Consider the following 12,238-nt stretch of genomic DNA (forward strand, 5'->3'; position numbering starts at 1 on the left):
GGGTTCCACACTGCGCCAGAACCTGGTAGGTCAGGACACGGGACACAGCAATAGCCTCAGGAATAGCGGGACTGAGGGTCTCAGTCTTCATTCCACGGAACATGGTGACAAGCTTGTGGAAGAGGTGGGCCCTCCTCTCACCCTCGGTCTCGGTCAGATCTGCCAGTTCTCTTAGGAGGTTCAGACCTGCATCTTTATCCTGGACAGCACTCTTGTCCTCAACAGCCTCCATGTGAAGACCCTTGACAATGTCACCTATGATGCATAAGTAACATGGTTATAATGAGTTACCTTTAATGACCATTTTAAAACAATCAACTTTAAATCAAAACAATACAAACTAAACAAAGGAGCTTACTGTGATCAAAGACTCTGTCGTTGTGAGGAGAAACCTGAACCAGAGTCAGCTCTTGCTTCCCAACATTGGTAACTCCATATTCTCCCCTGTTGGAAAATAACAAGGGGTTAAACCTATCACACATCCCTTGTATAAGATACACATGCATAATAGAGCATTTTATAGGGTCTATTGTACGGCTTGACTTACTTGTGTGAGAAGGGAATGAGGATGTGGTTCTCAGTGCAGGAGCCAGAGGTCATGTGTTTCTTCTCATTGTCGAACTTGTAGTTGCAGGTCTGGGAGCTTCTGACCAGCTGAGCAAGAGGGTAGTGCTGAAAACAGACAAATAATGATGTCAGTGTTGTAGATCATATGAAATTGTACCTTTGCACTATTGTTATTTCAGATACCCATAAGTTTTTTTTTTCTTATTTACACAAGCTACAGTGATTGCTCTCACAATCATAAAATTACATTACTATCATTGTGTACCAGGTGATTTTTGATTTGAGACAGGATACAGCACTAATTTAAAGGTTATCATAAAGCAGGTTTTTTTTTTAATGAACTCTGTTGATTTGAAGTTTAAACATGCCACTTAAAACCAAGTTTGTTCAATGTCTTACCATGCCAGAGATAAGTGCCAGGGGGCTGGTGTAATCTCTCATTGGGACAAATTTGTCACATCTGGACAGATCCCTGTTCAGGCTGATGTCTGTAGCAATGTCCTCTCTCGCGTTTATGGTGTAATAGGTCTTGCACTTGCCATGGATAGTGGGCTAAAATGAAGATGTTACAGATGATTAGAGGAAAAAATATATGTGTATAATGTACTATAGAAATCCATTGCATTCTTTTCAGTAAATACCATAGTATGATTAAATTTGACAGTGGAACTGAAATATTTGTCATGATAGGGATTTTGAGCATTTTCTCTGTAAATCAATGTACCATATTCTTGTTCTTGTCTTCCTCCACCAGAGGTACAGCCAGGGCAGAGATGATACCCCTCTTGATGTTCAGGATGGTTGTTGTCTCACCATCCTCAGGGTACAGTTTAACATCGTACACACCCTCAACCACAACCTTCAGAGGATACCTAAAGGAAAATGTGAGATATTTAAATTTAATTATTTCTGCAATACCTCCAAAAATACCAGATTGAGGATAAGATTTCAATGTAGATAATATTTCACAGCAGTGATTTTCATGAAGTAACATACATTTCCATTTGAGCAGCAAAGGCGTCAGAGCCAGGTGCAGGTCTGAACACAGGGTTGCCCTCTGCGTCCATGTCGACCACCTCACTCAGGCTACAGCCAGTGGTGCGGACGATGAAACTGCAAGTCTGAGGCACTTCAATTTCAACCTGTGAGAAAAGGTAGTAGTTTTATTTCGCTCATGCTCTGAGAAAACAAACAAACAAACAAACAAACAAACAAACAAACAAACAAACAAACAAACAAACAAACAAACAAACAAACAGACATATGACTTAGGATGATTGTGAAAATGTTTCTCATACCATGCAAAAGGCCCTGGGTCCGTTCTTGAGCGGTGAGGCTCCATTGATGGCATTCAAAGATTCAGCTTCATATTGGTATTCATACTTGTGTAAAGTCTTGTACCTTTTGGCCACTAGAAAACAAAATCAATGATTACAAGAGAGAAGAGATTTTGTTTGTAAAAGCAATCCATTTACTCCCACAAAAGCATTGTAAATATGTAGACTGGATGTCAACACAAAGATCAACCCTGTTTATGAGTTTAAATTTTGATCACAGCAAGTAGTAACTTACACAGGCAGGCTGGCTGATCTTCATCTTGGGCAACTGTTCAGAATAAAGTCAGATAATTTAGGTTTTTATTAACTATGCAACAGAAAACAATCTGAATGACTGTAGAATTAAATTAAATTAAATGCACCATGGCTACAATATTCATATGTGTAAAATTATTATTGCATGGCTTTACACATGTGTAGATAAAATGTAACTTTTTTTCTTTTACAAATTTATACATGTTATCTTAAAAATGTGTGATAATATACTTTTAAAAGTTTGTAAAAACACACAATTTAGGAAGTATATGATTAAATCATGTATAGCAAAACAGTGAGATAAATTAAAAAATAACTTGTACTGTTAAAATATGTAGTGTTTTTTCCAGAACTACTCACAAGCCAAGGCAGATGTACTAAGGAGCAGCAAAAGGCAGAGCTTTGAGTCCCCCATGACGGGTTTGTTGAAGCTCTCTCCCTTCAAGTTAGCGAGTACTCAGACGAGACTGATGTCTCAGCTTCAACTCAGGGCTTTTATACCCACAGCTGGGCTCTTTCAGAGGATTGGGAGGCACAGACAGTGGTTTGAATGCTCAAAGTCCACCCCACCCTCCTGTGTGGAGGGACAAAGGGAAAAGGTTTGAAATGATACTTCTATCTCAAAGCACAGGCTTACAAAACTGGTCACTGGTGTTAAATATTCAAAATGTCTTATTTTAAATTGCAATAAAAATGCATTTTATGTTGATTTGAATTCATGACTTTGGATAAGTCATTTGAAGTCATTAAAAGCACATTAAAGTTTAGTCTTATCAGATACTCGTTGTTTTATTATACTTGGCTTATACTCTCTCGGCTTTGCCCAGTTGTCAGTAAAGAGTTATACTTGCAGTTAAATTAATAAGCCATTTATTTAAATGGAATTGTGATTTACTCTTATTCATTGTGAATATTCATATGACAAACTGTTAGAGTAGAGGAGCTTGTCTTGATTTTAAAATCAAGGTAAAATATGTTACATGGACTTAACTTAGGTCACAAGATTTTAAATGCCCGTAATGAAGCAGAGGTTAATATTCTTGAAGTGCTGCTATGATAATGCAGAATCAATCAATGAAGTTGACTGGCCTACAGCTGCAGTGTGAATTAGGTCACTGACAGACACTCATTAGTGAACACTGAGTGATCAAGGCATGCTCCGAACACAAAGTCCCTCCAGATGTGAAAAAGATGATTAACACATCAGCCGCTTTATCTGTTGATGATATCAACTGGGAAAAAAGACAAAGGGACACCTGAAGGCAACATTTCCTCTTTTATGTAAATGCTGGATGTTTCCTTTAGTGTTGGTTTGGTCATTTATTTACTGGTTTATTTGACGGCACAGTTCACATTAATGAACATCATTTTACATGTGCCAAAAGTATACAATATAATACAATATACAATACAATATTGGATAATTTAACATTAATTTAATGATATCTTTAAGTTCATTTATTAAAGACATTACTACACACATTAGTGCTATACTCAGCATTTTAAATGGGACTGTGGCTAATATTTGCACTTCAAATAATCCTAGATATACAACTTACAATATAGTACCTTGTAACAGAGTCAGATGCTTGTCGTTCTGCTTCCACTGCCACAAGCCAAAATGAAAACAGAGAAAAACATTTACCAAACTTCAATATGGGCTTGATGATGAACTTCAATCTTCAAAGATTCAAAGGTTAATGCAAAGTTTGATCTGCTGTTTAACTTGGGAATGCAGCCATGTTTTTGGCAGGTACAAAACACTGATAACTTAAGATTGACTGATGTCCTTTAACTTTAAATGATTTAGTCCAAATATAAAGCATTAACCATAGAAAGGTTTGAGAGCGTGCAGGTTTTAAAGACTGCTTAAACTTCTGAATTTCTTTCTTTTGTTCTTTTGTAAATCAATCACATAACTACATCTGAATGTTGTGTAATAGCCTGTTGCAATATATCCCCATCAGCACCTTTTTAGAAGTTTGCCAGATACTGACAGTGTTTGCACTGACAGACATGTACACAGATAGAGTCCAAAGGGAGCTTAAGCCTCTGGACACTTGCGTTTCGTTTGCAATTTAGATAGTTTAGACTCTTATGCAGGATTTCTTTTTGTAATTTCATATTAATGCAGAGGTTTTCATTTTAAAAACAACGTTATTTTCAGTGGGGATTTTAAATTCTCACTCTTTTGATTACCCCCTTTTTTTTCACAAGCTGGTGAAATCTGGCAATGGCTGTAGATGAAAAATAAAATCAGAGGAAGAAGATAGAGAGAATGAGAAATAAGAAAAGAAATAAAAACGGTGAAGAAACACAACAAGCCACAATCAGCTGATGATCAGGCCAATTTTGGTCTTGTTACAGTATTTTAAGTCAAAAGTAATTAAAGGATTGCATATAGTCCTTTTGCTGTTGTCCACCCGATGAGGCCGATGAGGGTGATTCTAAACTCTGTGACCCTCACCACAGGAGACACACATGTACAGTCCCCCAGCTGGGCAGTTGTAAGCACTCTTGCCAAATCGATCGTAAAGGTGTAAAGGTCAGCTGTTTAATCAACTGAGATTGCTCATAAGTACTGTTCTACTTTGATATTTATTTAAATTTTAGCCTGAAAAGTACATGTAGCTGCTTGATAAAGCACACAACAAGTTTTAAATTATTTTTATTATATGCTTTATTTAACCAGACTTATATACAGATACAGCAGTGCAGACATTATAACATGTATGCCTTGCTCTGTGTAATCAGTAGTTATCTGTAGTTATCTGTACATTTCTCAACCCTACAGTATGGATTGTTGTGCTAAGTAGTTTACCCAATCTGCAAAGCTTGTCATCAAGCTTTCTGTGCTGCAACTTTAACCAAGATTGTCAAAATGATTCAGTTAGAAAAATATCACATAATGACTGATTATTATTATTGCAAACCATTGCAAAATATAACCTGTGAGGTTATGGATTCCTTATAGACCCGTTTTATTTAAAGGTTTGCCATGTGCATCCAGCCATATGCCTCTGGCACATTATGCACCTCACTGCAATTTGAAAAAGATGCTCAAATGCATCTTCTCAGATGCAAAAAGAACAAAACACTGTAGGTAGGACATGTCATTACCCTGTCTCTGCCCATCTGTGTCTGTACTATCTCCATCAACAAAGAGTGAAATGCCAAAAAGAGTGGTAAATCTTGAAAAAGGACAACTACTAATGTCTTCTTAAAACTAACATCTTTGTTAGAATAATTTAATTAAAACTGGTCACATGTTCGTTACCCTAGAAGGCTCCATTCATGATCTAAATATAAACGAGTGTAATTTAATTTTATATAAATTACTTTACATCTATTGATTTTATCTTCAAATTCAACAAACAAAAATTACCACAGAATGTTCAACTTTTTTGTGAGCTGTAGGTTTTCCCATCTTAGATCTGATGAAAAATTAAATTTACATTTATTCATTTGGCATATGATTTTATCCAAAGCAACTTACAGACACTCAGACCAGGATACAAAAGGAGACCTTGAAGTAAGTACTAAGTACTAAATCTATTCAATAAGACAAATGCAAGGAGATCAGGTGAAGAAGTGTGCAGTAAATGTGAGTTTGGCGTGTAGTGGCTGAGAAGGAACATAACCCTGCTTAATTGCGTTCAAGAAGATGGGTGCAGACCCAGAAGTCACTCGTAAGCATTTGTGACTTGAATTTGATTCAGGTGGCCATGAGTAGCCAGTGGGGGTCAGTGAGCAGCTGAGTGACGTGCCCCTTTAGGTTGATTGAAAACAAGATGTTTTAACTGCTAAGTAGCATACAATTCAGAAGTATCGCTAATGTTACAACTGCAGTCTCCACACGCCCTTTGAGCTACAGATGTTTTATGTGACCTTTCCAGTTTGGTTAATAACTTTATGGAAAAGAAAAACAAACATTAATTTTTAGTTGGACGTCCAATATTGTTTTCCTTTCAGTAGTGGCAGAAGTAATCTAGGTGTAGCCCATTTTACAGTCTTAAGTGCCCTATGCTATTGCAATATGCATATTTGTATGTTGCATTGTGTTCACTGAATATGCAATATATGCAATATGCTTAATGTGCAGTCCTGTAATTGATATTCATAAACTGTAGATTGGATCTCATTAAAAAGAAATCTGCAATGATGTTAGCTGCATAATGCAGTTTAGAATACATGCTACCACAGTTTACTGACCTATTAGTCAATCTGATTGAGCAAACATTGGCTGAAAGTCCAGACACAATGAAGTCATGCACAGGGTATCGCTATATCATAGGCAGCCATGTTCACTCATTGTCATATTGTTCTTCAGCCTTATCAGGAACTGACAGATAATACTTAAGACCTACCTAATAAAAGCATCACTGACAGAACCATTGTATGAATTTTATCACGTACAGCAGAGCGTACACATAATACATGCATAGATGGTCAACAGAATTGAAAGCTACATTATCTTTATTGCAGAATTATGCCTGTGCATAGCAGCCTTGTCTGAGATAATAAATGTGAGCATTAATCCAAAAGTCAGTGCATTAAAACTACCAACCATAGTTTGGGACAGAAACTTTACATTGGGAAAGTTCACAGAAAACTTTACATTGGGAAAGTTTCTGGCCTTGTGAATATTTTGTTCATAAAGTTATGTGTACTGTCAGTTAAAAAACGATTGTGCAGGAGACATTATTATTGAAAAAATAACTTTTTATATACTTTTGCTATTGTTCCAGGGATTGATTTGATCAGTACTGTTAACCATTCAATTATTTACAGCTTTACAAACAAAAATTAAGTGTAGAAATGTTGCATGTTGCCTGTTGCCTGTTTTGTATGTAAGCAGATGCACACACACACACACACAGAAATGAGCCACCTTCCTAGTTGAAAGTCCCATAGCTCAGTGTTTATGATGTACAGGCACAGTATGTTATGTCGTTATACATACATACTGTACATACACTGAGGACTTTGAATGCAAAATTGTGCTGTTTTCAACCTTTGTTCGACATCTGAAAGCTTCATTCACTCTATGCCTCCACATTAACTATGTGAAGATAAAAATATAAAAGGAGTGATACAGGAGTGAATGAAACACAAACAGCATCTGAAATTTTGACCCAATGATGGAGCTAGATGAAAGCTCCAAAGTCATCAAAGTTATTCTAACTCATGCCATGCGGACCATACCAAATGACAGGAGACATGCCTGGAGACATAGTGTAGCAGGAACCAGCACAGAGGTGGTTCTTACAGGTGTTAATATGTACTATATTAATACTACTGAGTACTCATGTAATGATGTAGTAATGACTACTTAATACTCATGGGTCAGATCTTCAACTTGTTGACGACTGTTAGTCATGATTGAAAATGGTCTAGTGATGATTGACTGTTATTTTTGCGCATAATCGTTTAGTCTGTGAAAATTATGAAACAGTGAAAAATAGCCATCATAAATTCACAGAGTCCAAGATTCAAATGATTTGTTTTGTCTGAGGAATTTATAGGAAGTCCAATCAGTCCTGCCACTATCAACACAGCACAATAACAAGTGAAGAGGGAGTGCAAAATGAAGAAGATCTTTTGGCAGTCAGTTCTTTAAAAAATCAACCATTTGAAAATGTATTTGTACACAAATACATTATTTTGAAAGTAAATGTTCAGCTGCATTGTTAATGTTCACAGTAATATTTCAGACTTACATACATAAATTATAACATTTATCATGTATCATATTATTTCACATTTACAATACTTGTGTCACACATTTATTTTGGCTTATTTTTTCACTAGAGAAGAGCATTTAAATAAAAACAGATCACTTGAATAAGATTATAAAAGACACTAGTAGAGGGTTGTTAAAGTAATACATTTACTGGTGTAATCTGGAGTGGCGACTGTCACCGGGGACAAGGGTGACAGCAGAGCATGAGATAACAAGTCTGGAACCGAGGCAGCGCTTTGGCTGCAAGATGTGACTCTAGGGCAAATGTGAAAGTATCAGAAATGTAACATTTTAATAGCAGACAAGCTCATGAATTTTGGAAGTCCATTTTAGTCTAATAAGTCATCAAATTAATAAATGACATCAAAGACTGTGGCTTGGTGTTGCCAGATGACTATTAGGCTGATAAATGTTAGTCTCACAGCTTCTAATACAAAGTTTCATCATATTCAGTCAGTCTTCAGTGTAAATTCAAATGTGCTGTTCATTCCTACATCCTGATAACAGGAGTCAATGCCTTTTTTAGACCAACCCCTAGCATATGACATAACATTGATTTGAGGTCCAGTAAGCATTTTACTAATTATCAATCACCCATGACATAAATAACCACAACTATTTGTAATCATTCAACTCTTTTGTGTATTACCTTCAGGCAGAAATATTAATGACATGTATTGAAGTCATGCATTCTTTCACTTAACACTCTTATCACTCTAGAAACTTCTAGGAAACTCTACTCAAGTAGTGCAAATACGATAAGCAAGATACAGGTTTTACAGCTTATCAGTTTATCAGCATGCCCACATGATTCTACTGTCTGCAGCCATGATGTACTTTCAAAGCATGTACAAAAGCATGTAACATGTTCAAAAAACTTTGAATCATACTGTACGTGGTGCACAAGACCATGGTCTGCCGGTTAGGGTTAGAGCTTCTGTTATCGATTCGTCCCTGAAAACAGCTGTCTGCTGCTGCTGCTGAAAAAAAGGTTAAAGAGAACAGTGAGAGTGAAAAGAGTGGAGCTAAGGGGAACTGCTGCCACAGGCAATAATTCTCAGTAGATTCTATGAACAACACATTTCACAGTTGATCCACTGTCAATATAGAAATATTGATTATAGTCGCTTTATTAATAACTAAGTAGAATACAGTAGAAGTCACTGCCAATATCTACTTACTTTTTATAGTAACCCTCCAAAATACCATTTATACAAAAGCAGAGTAGTGTTAAATGAGCTGTGAAGTCAGGTTGAGTACTTTGTGTTGACCCATTCACATTGGTGACAAAGAGGGTTTTATTCCAGGTCCTTGTTTTGATCTAAAAGCGTTTTTCAACTAAGAAAAAGAACATGTGCTCTATGACAAGAAGCTACAGTATTTCTGGGAAATGCTGTCTAAATAAAGAAAAACACCAGCAGCAGCAGTGGTGTTATTTTTATGCATTGTTTTTAGGGTAATTACGTCAAATTATGTCAATGCTTGTCCAGATGGGTCTCCAGTGTTGTGGTGCCACTATCTTGAACCGCCTAAACATGTCAACAGGAAAACAAACCAGCTGTTCAGACTCAAGTATGGAAAACATTACATGTGGCTGAAGAAGACTGTGCAGATTATGATAGTGTCCTTATGTTTCAAAGATTGACAATGCACATGCCACACATTAAAACAAATTTAAGAGCATGTTATTGTACCTCAATCAAGTTAAACCTTGATTTCAGTGCAGTGTGTTCCCTAAATATTGACAGAGGACTATAGAGGGGAGCATTGCCCCTCATGCTGTTTAATGTAAAGACAGACAGATCAATATTTGCAGAGCTGCTTTTTTTTAAATGTACATGTATGCCATGTGGGAAGGACAGAGGTCTACAAGTTTTTATGAAGTAAAGTAACACATAGACTTGAACTTCATTTAATCTAATCCTTTCAGACAGAGGGAATGTATTTGTGCAATCAAGTAACCAGAAAATAGCAAATGAAGATTTTTCATTTTCTTGCATACATTTGCTGTGCAGATAGACCGCCAATCCACCTAAAAGCAAGATCCGTAGACTCAGACTGAAGGACAAACTCATTGTCAAACTGTGCTCTTGGGAACCTTCAGTGCAGCAGAAGTTTTATTTCTAGCCCTCCCTGGATCTGTGCCTCGACACAATCCTGCCTCTGAGCTCTGCAGGCAGTTCCTTTGACCTGATTGATGAGGGAAATGTTTTTTTTTATTTTAGCATAAGGCTGCAACAATAAAATGTGAACAATGTGAAGGGGTCTGAAGACTTTCTGAATGTTCTGTATCTGTGTGGATGTATACTGTATCCTATCACATATCTGTGTTTTTGTGGCACTAACAAACAAGACACAATGAAAACAAGCAGTAATGAGATATGACACAGTATGGTACCACTTAATCCAAATACAGAATTCTCTTTAGTAATTGGCTGTGAGGGGACTGTGCCCGTAAACACCCCTAAAGCTTGAACCCTGGAGTTCAAGCTTGAACCCTGGAGTTCAAGCTTTAGATGGGCTGTTAGCGGCCTCTAGTGGATCGTTATGTTTCTGCAGAACAACACAAAAGTTGTATCTCTCCTTCATATACTATTCCTATATAACTACACTGTCTGTTTTGTCTCTAATGTCCATTGTAGTGTTCTTGAGTAAGACTTAATAATGTAATCCTTGCTCACTCACCAGATTAATTTGGTCCACTATCCATTATTTTGGCACTTAGGCCTGCTCAATGCGCTTTTAATTTCAGAAAAGACCCAATTCAATGTACAACATTGTTTCTCTTGGAGGAAAACAGCAACTGTCTTGAAAAACATTTACGGTTCTTTCATAAATAAAATTTTAACTCAAAGTCCATTTACTATCTTTTTCAAGGCTTTCAACTACATTTTGTGGAATTTGCTCTGCTGTCATGGAGACAGCTTTGTGTCGATATTTAATCTCTTTAAATTGAACCATTTTTGTTTCTAAAATATAATAAATAAAATACTATTATTATACAAGTTAGTGTAAAAAGGATTTAGAATCAATATTCAGATCATCAAGGCTCACTTACCAGATTTTTCCAGCGATTTCAACTGCATCTCACAATCTTCATCTGGGAAGAAGCTTTGGGAAAAGCTAGCACGTTGAGTTAAGAAAAAGGCCTATATTTTAACTTAACAACCACCAAATTTCTTAAAAATGTATAAGTCTCTTTAATCATGTTCGGTTTTGGTTGTGACAACCTGATTACAACGTGCATATACAGATTTGTAATATGACTTGTTACTTACCATAACATTTGGAATAATCTGACTTGCAGCCACATAATAGGCTATGTTTTGTTTTTATGTCGTATACAGTCCCTGGAAATGTATAAGGATCCTATAGTACTATTATAAAGAAGTTACAGCAATGCTTTAATCTTCATTCCTCTAGCAACAACAGGCCTGTGTCAGTATTAAGTTTCAAATTGGCAAAAGCAACAAAAGCAACCTCAGACTACTTTATCGCTGCCACGAACCCCCTCCTAGTCTGTATTGTACTCACTCTTAGGTAGAGATAAACACTCCAAGTGCTTATAGAAACAGGTGTCAGGCTTCAGGAAGAAGCACACACACACACATACACACATACACGTGGTTAATTATTTATCCACTCACTGAAATGCTGACATACACACCACCCTCCCTGCAGTGTCACTTTAGCCTATAAGAGAAGTCACTGTGACAGGTACTGATGGACAAGTGTAAGTCATAGTGGCAAATAGATGAATTTGGGTTAAAACGTGATTATAATACCACTGCTTTCTAATGCTGCTTTCCCCACAACATTAGAGGGACTTGTGCGATTGTGTTTAATATCTCAGGTTATTTTTAGGTTAAAATTAAAAAGACTGTCCACCAAGGAATCATGATCTCAACACTTGTGCAACTCCAACAAGAAAAGACAAATGTTCCTATGTGGGTTTATGAAGGTTGCTGTGTTTTTGTATCTTTAGGCATCTTGATAATAGAAGTTTACCGATGAACCCAGTTTTTATAGCATATCATATTATTATGTAATTACTTTGTTTAACCTAAAATGTATAATAGAATTACTGTTTAAAAAAAAAAAAAGATTTATGCATGATAGTGCGTGTGTTTGGTGCAGCTGCTGATCGGTTATTCCAGTATTAACATTTTCCTTCAAATGTGAACAGTTTATTTTAGATATTGTGCTAATAATAGTCTCCAGTGATAATTTTCCACAGGACGCTGCTGCGACTGTTTCTACGATGCAAGCAGCGAGTGTGGACGAATCCATTCAGTGCGCAGGGGGGTTTTAAATACAAAACATAAACGACAAGTCG

At 36.6% G+C, this 12,238-nt stretch overlaps 1 protein-coding gene across 1 annotated transcript in view; it reads right to left on the minus strand.

The window, feature by feature from the left end:
- The window catches only part of apobb.1 (apolipoprotein Bb, tandem duplicate 1), a 16,325-nt gene extending 13,653 nt beyond the window's left edge, over positions 1-2,672 (minus strand). The window contains exons 1-9 of the mRNA XM_087176314.1: positions 2,520-2,672; positions 2,140-2,172; positions 1,866-1,978; positions 1,564-1,709; positions 1,292-1,439; positions 967-1,119; positions 548-672; positions 359-444; positions 8-255 (exon numbers count right to left, since the gene is read on the minus strand). Coding sequence (XP_087032440.1) covers positions 8-255; positions 359-444; positions 548-672; positions 967-1,119; positions 1,292-1,439; positions 1,564-1,709; positions 1,866-1,978; positions 2,140-2,172; positions 2,520-2,574 — 1,107 coding nt within the window. The 5' untranslated portion in view covers positions 2,575-2,672. The remainder of the gene's footprint in view (positions 1-7; positions 256-358; positions 445-547; positions 673-966; positions 1,120-1,291; positions 1,440-1,563; positions 1,710-1,865; positions 1,979-2,139; positions 2,173-2,519) is intronic.
- Between the last annotated feature and the right edge of the window lie 9,566 nt (positions 2,673-12,238).

The sequence above is a fragment of the Seriola lalandi genome, unplaced genomic scaffold (genome assembly GCF_002814215.2).
Source record: "Seriola lalandi dorsalis isolate HSWRI2012SDOR001 ecotype SW California unplaced genomic scaffold, Sedor1 jcf7180002054544, whole genome shotgun sequence".
Classification (NCBI taxonomy): Eukaryota; Metazoa; Chordata; class Actinopteri; order Carangiformes; family Carangidae; genus Seriola; species Seriola lalandi.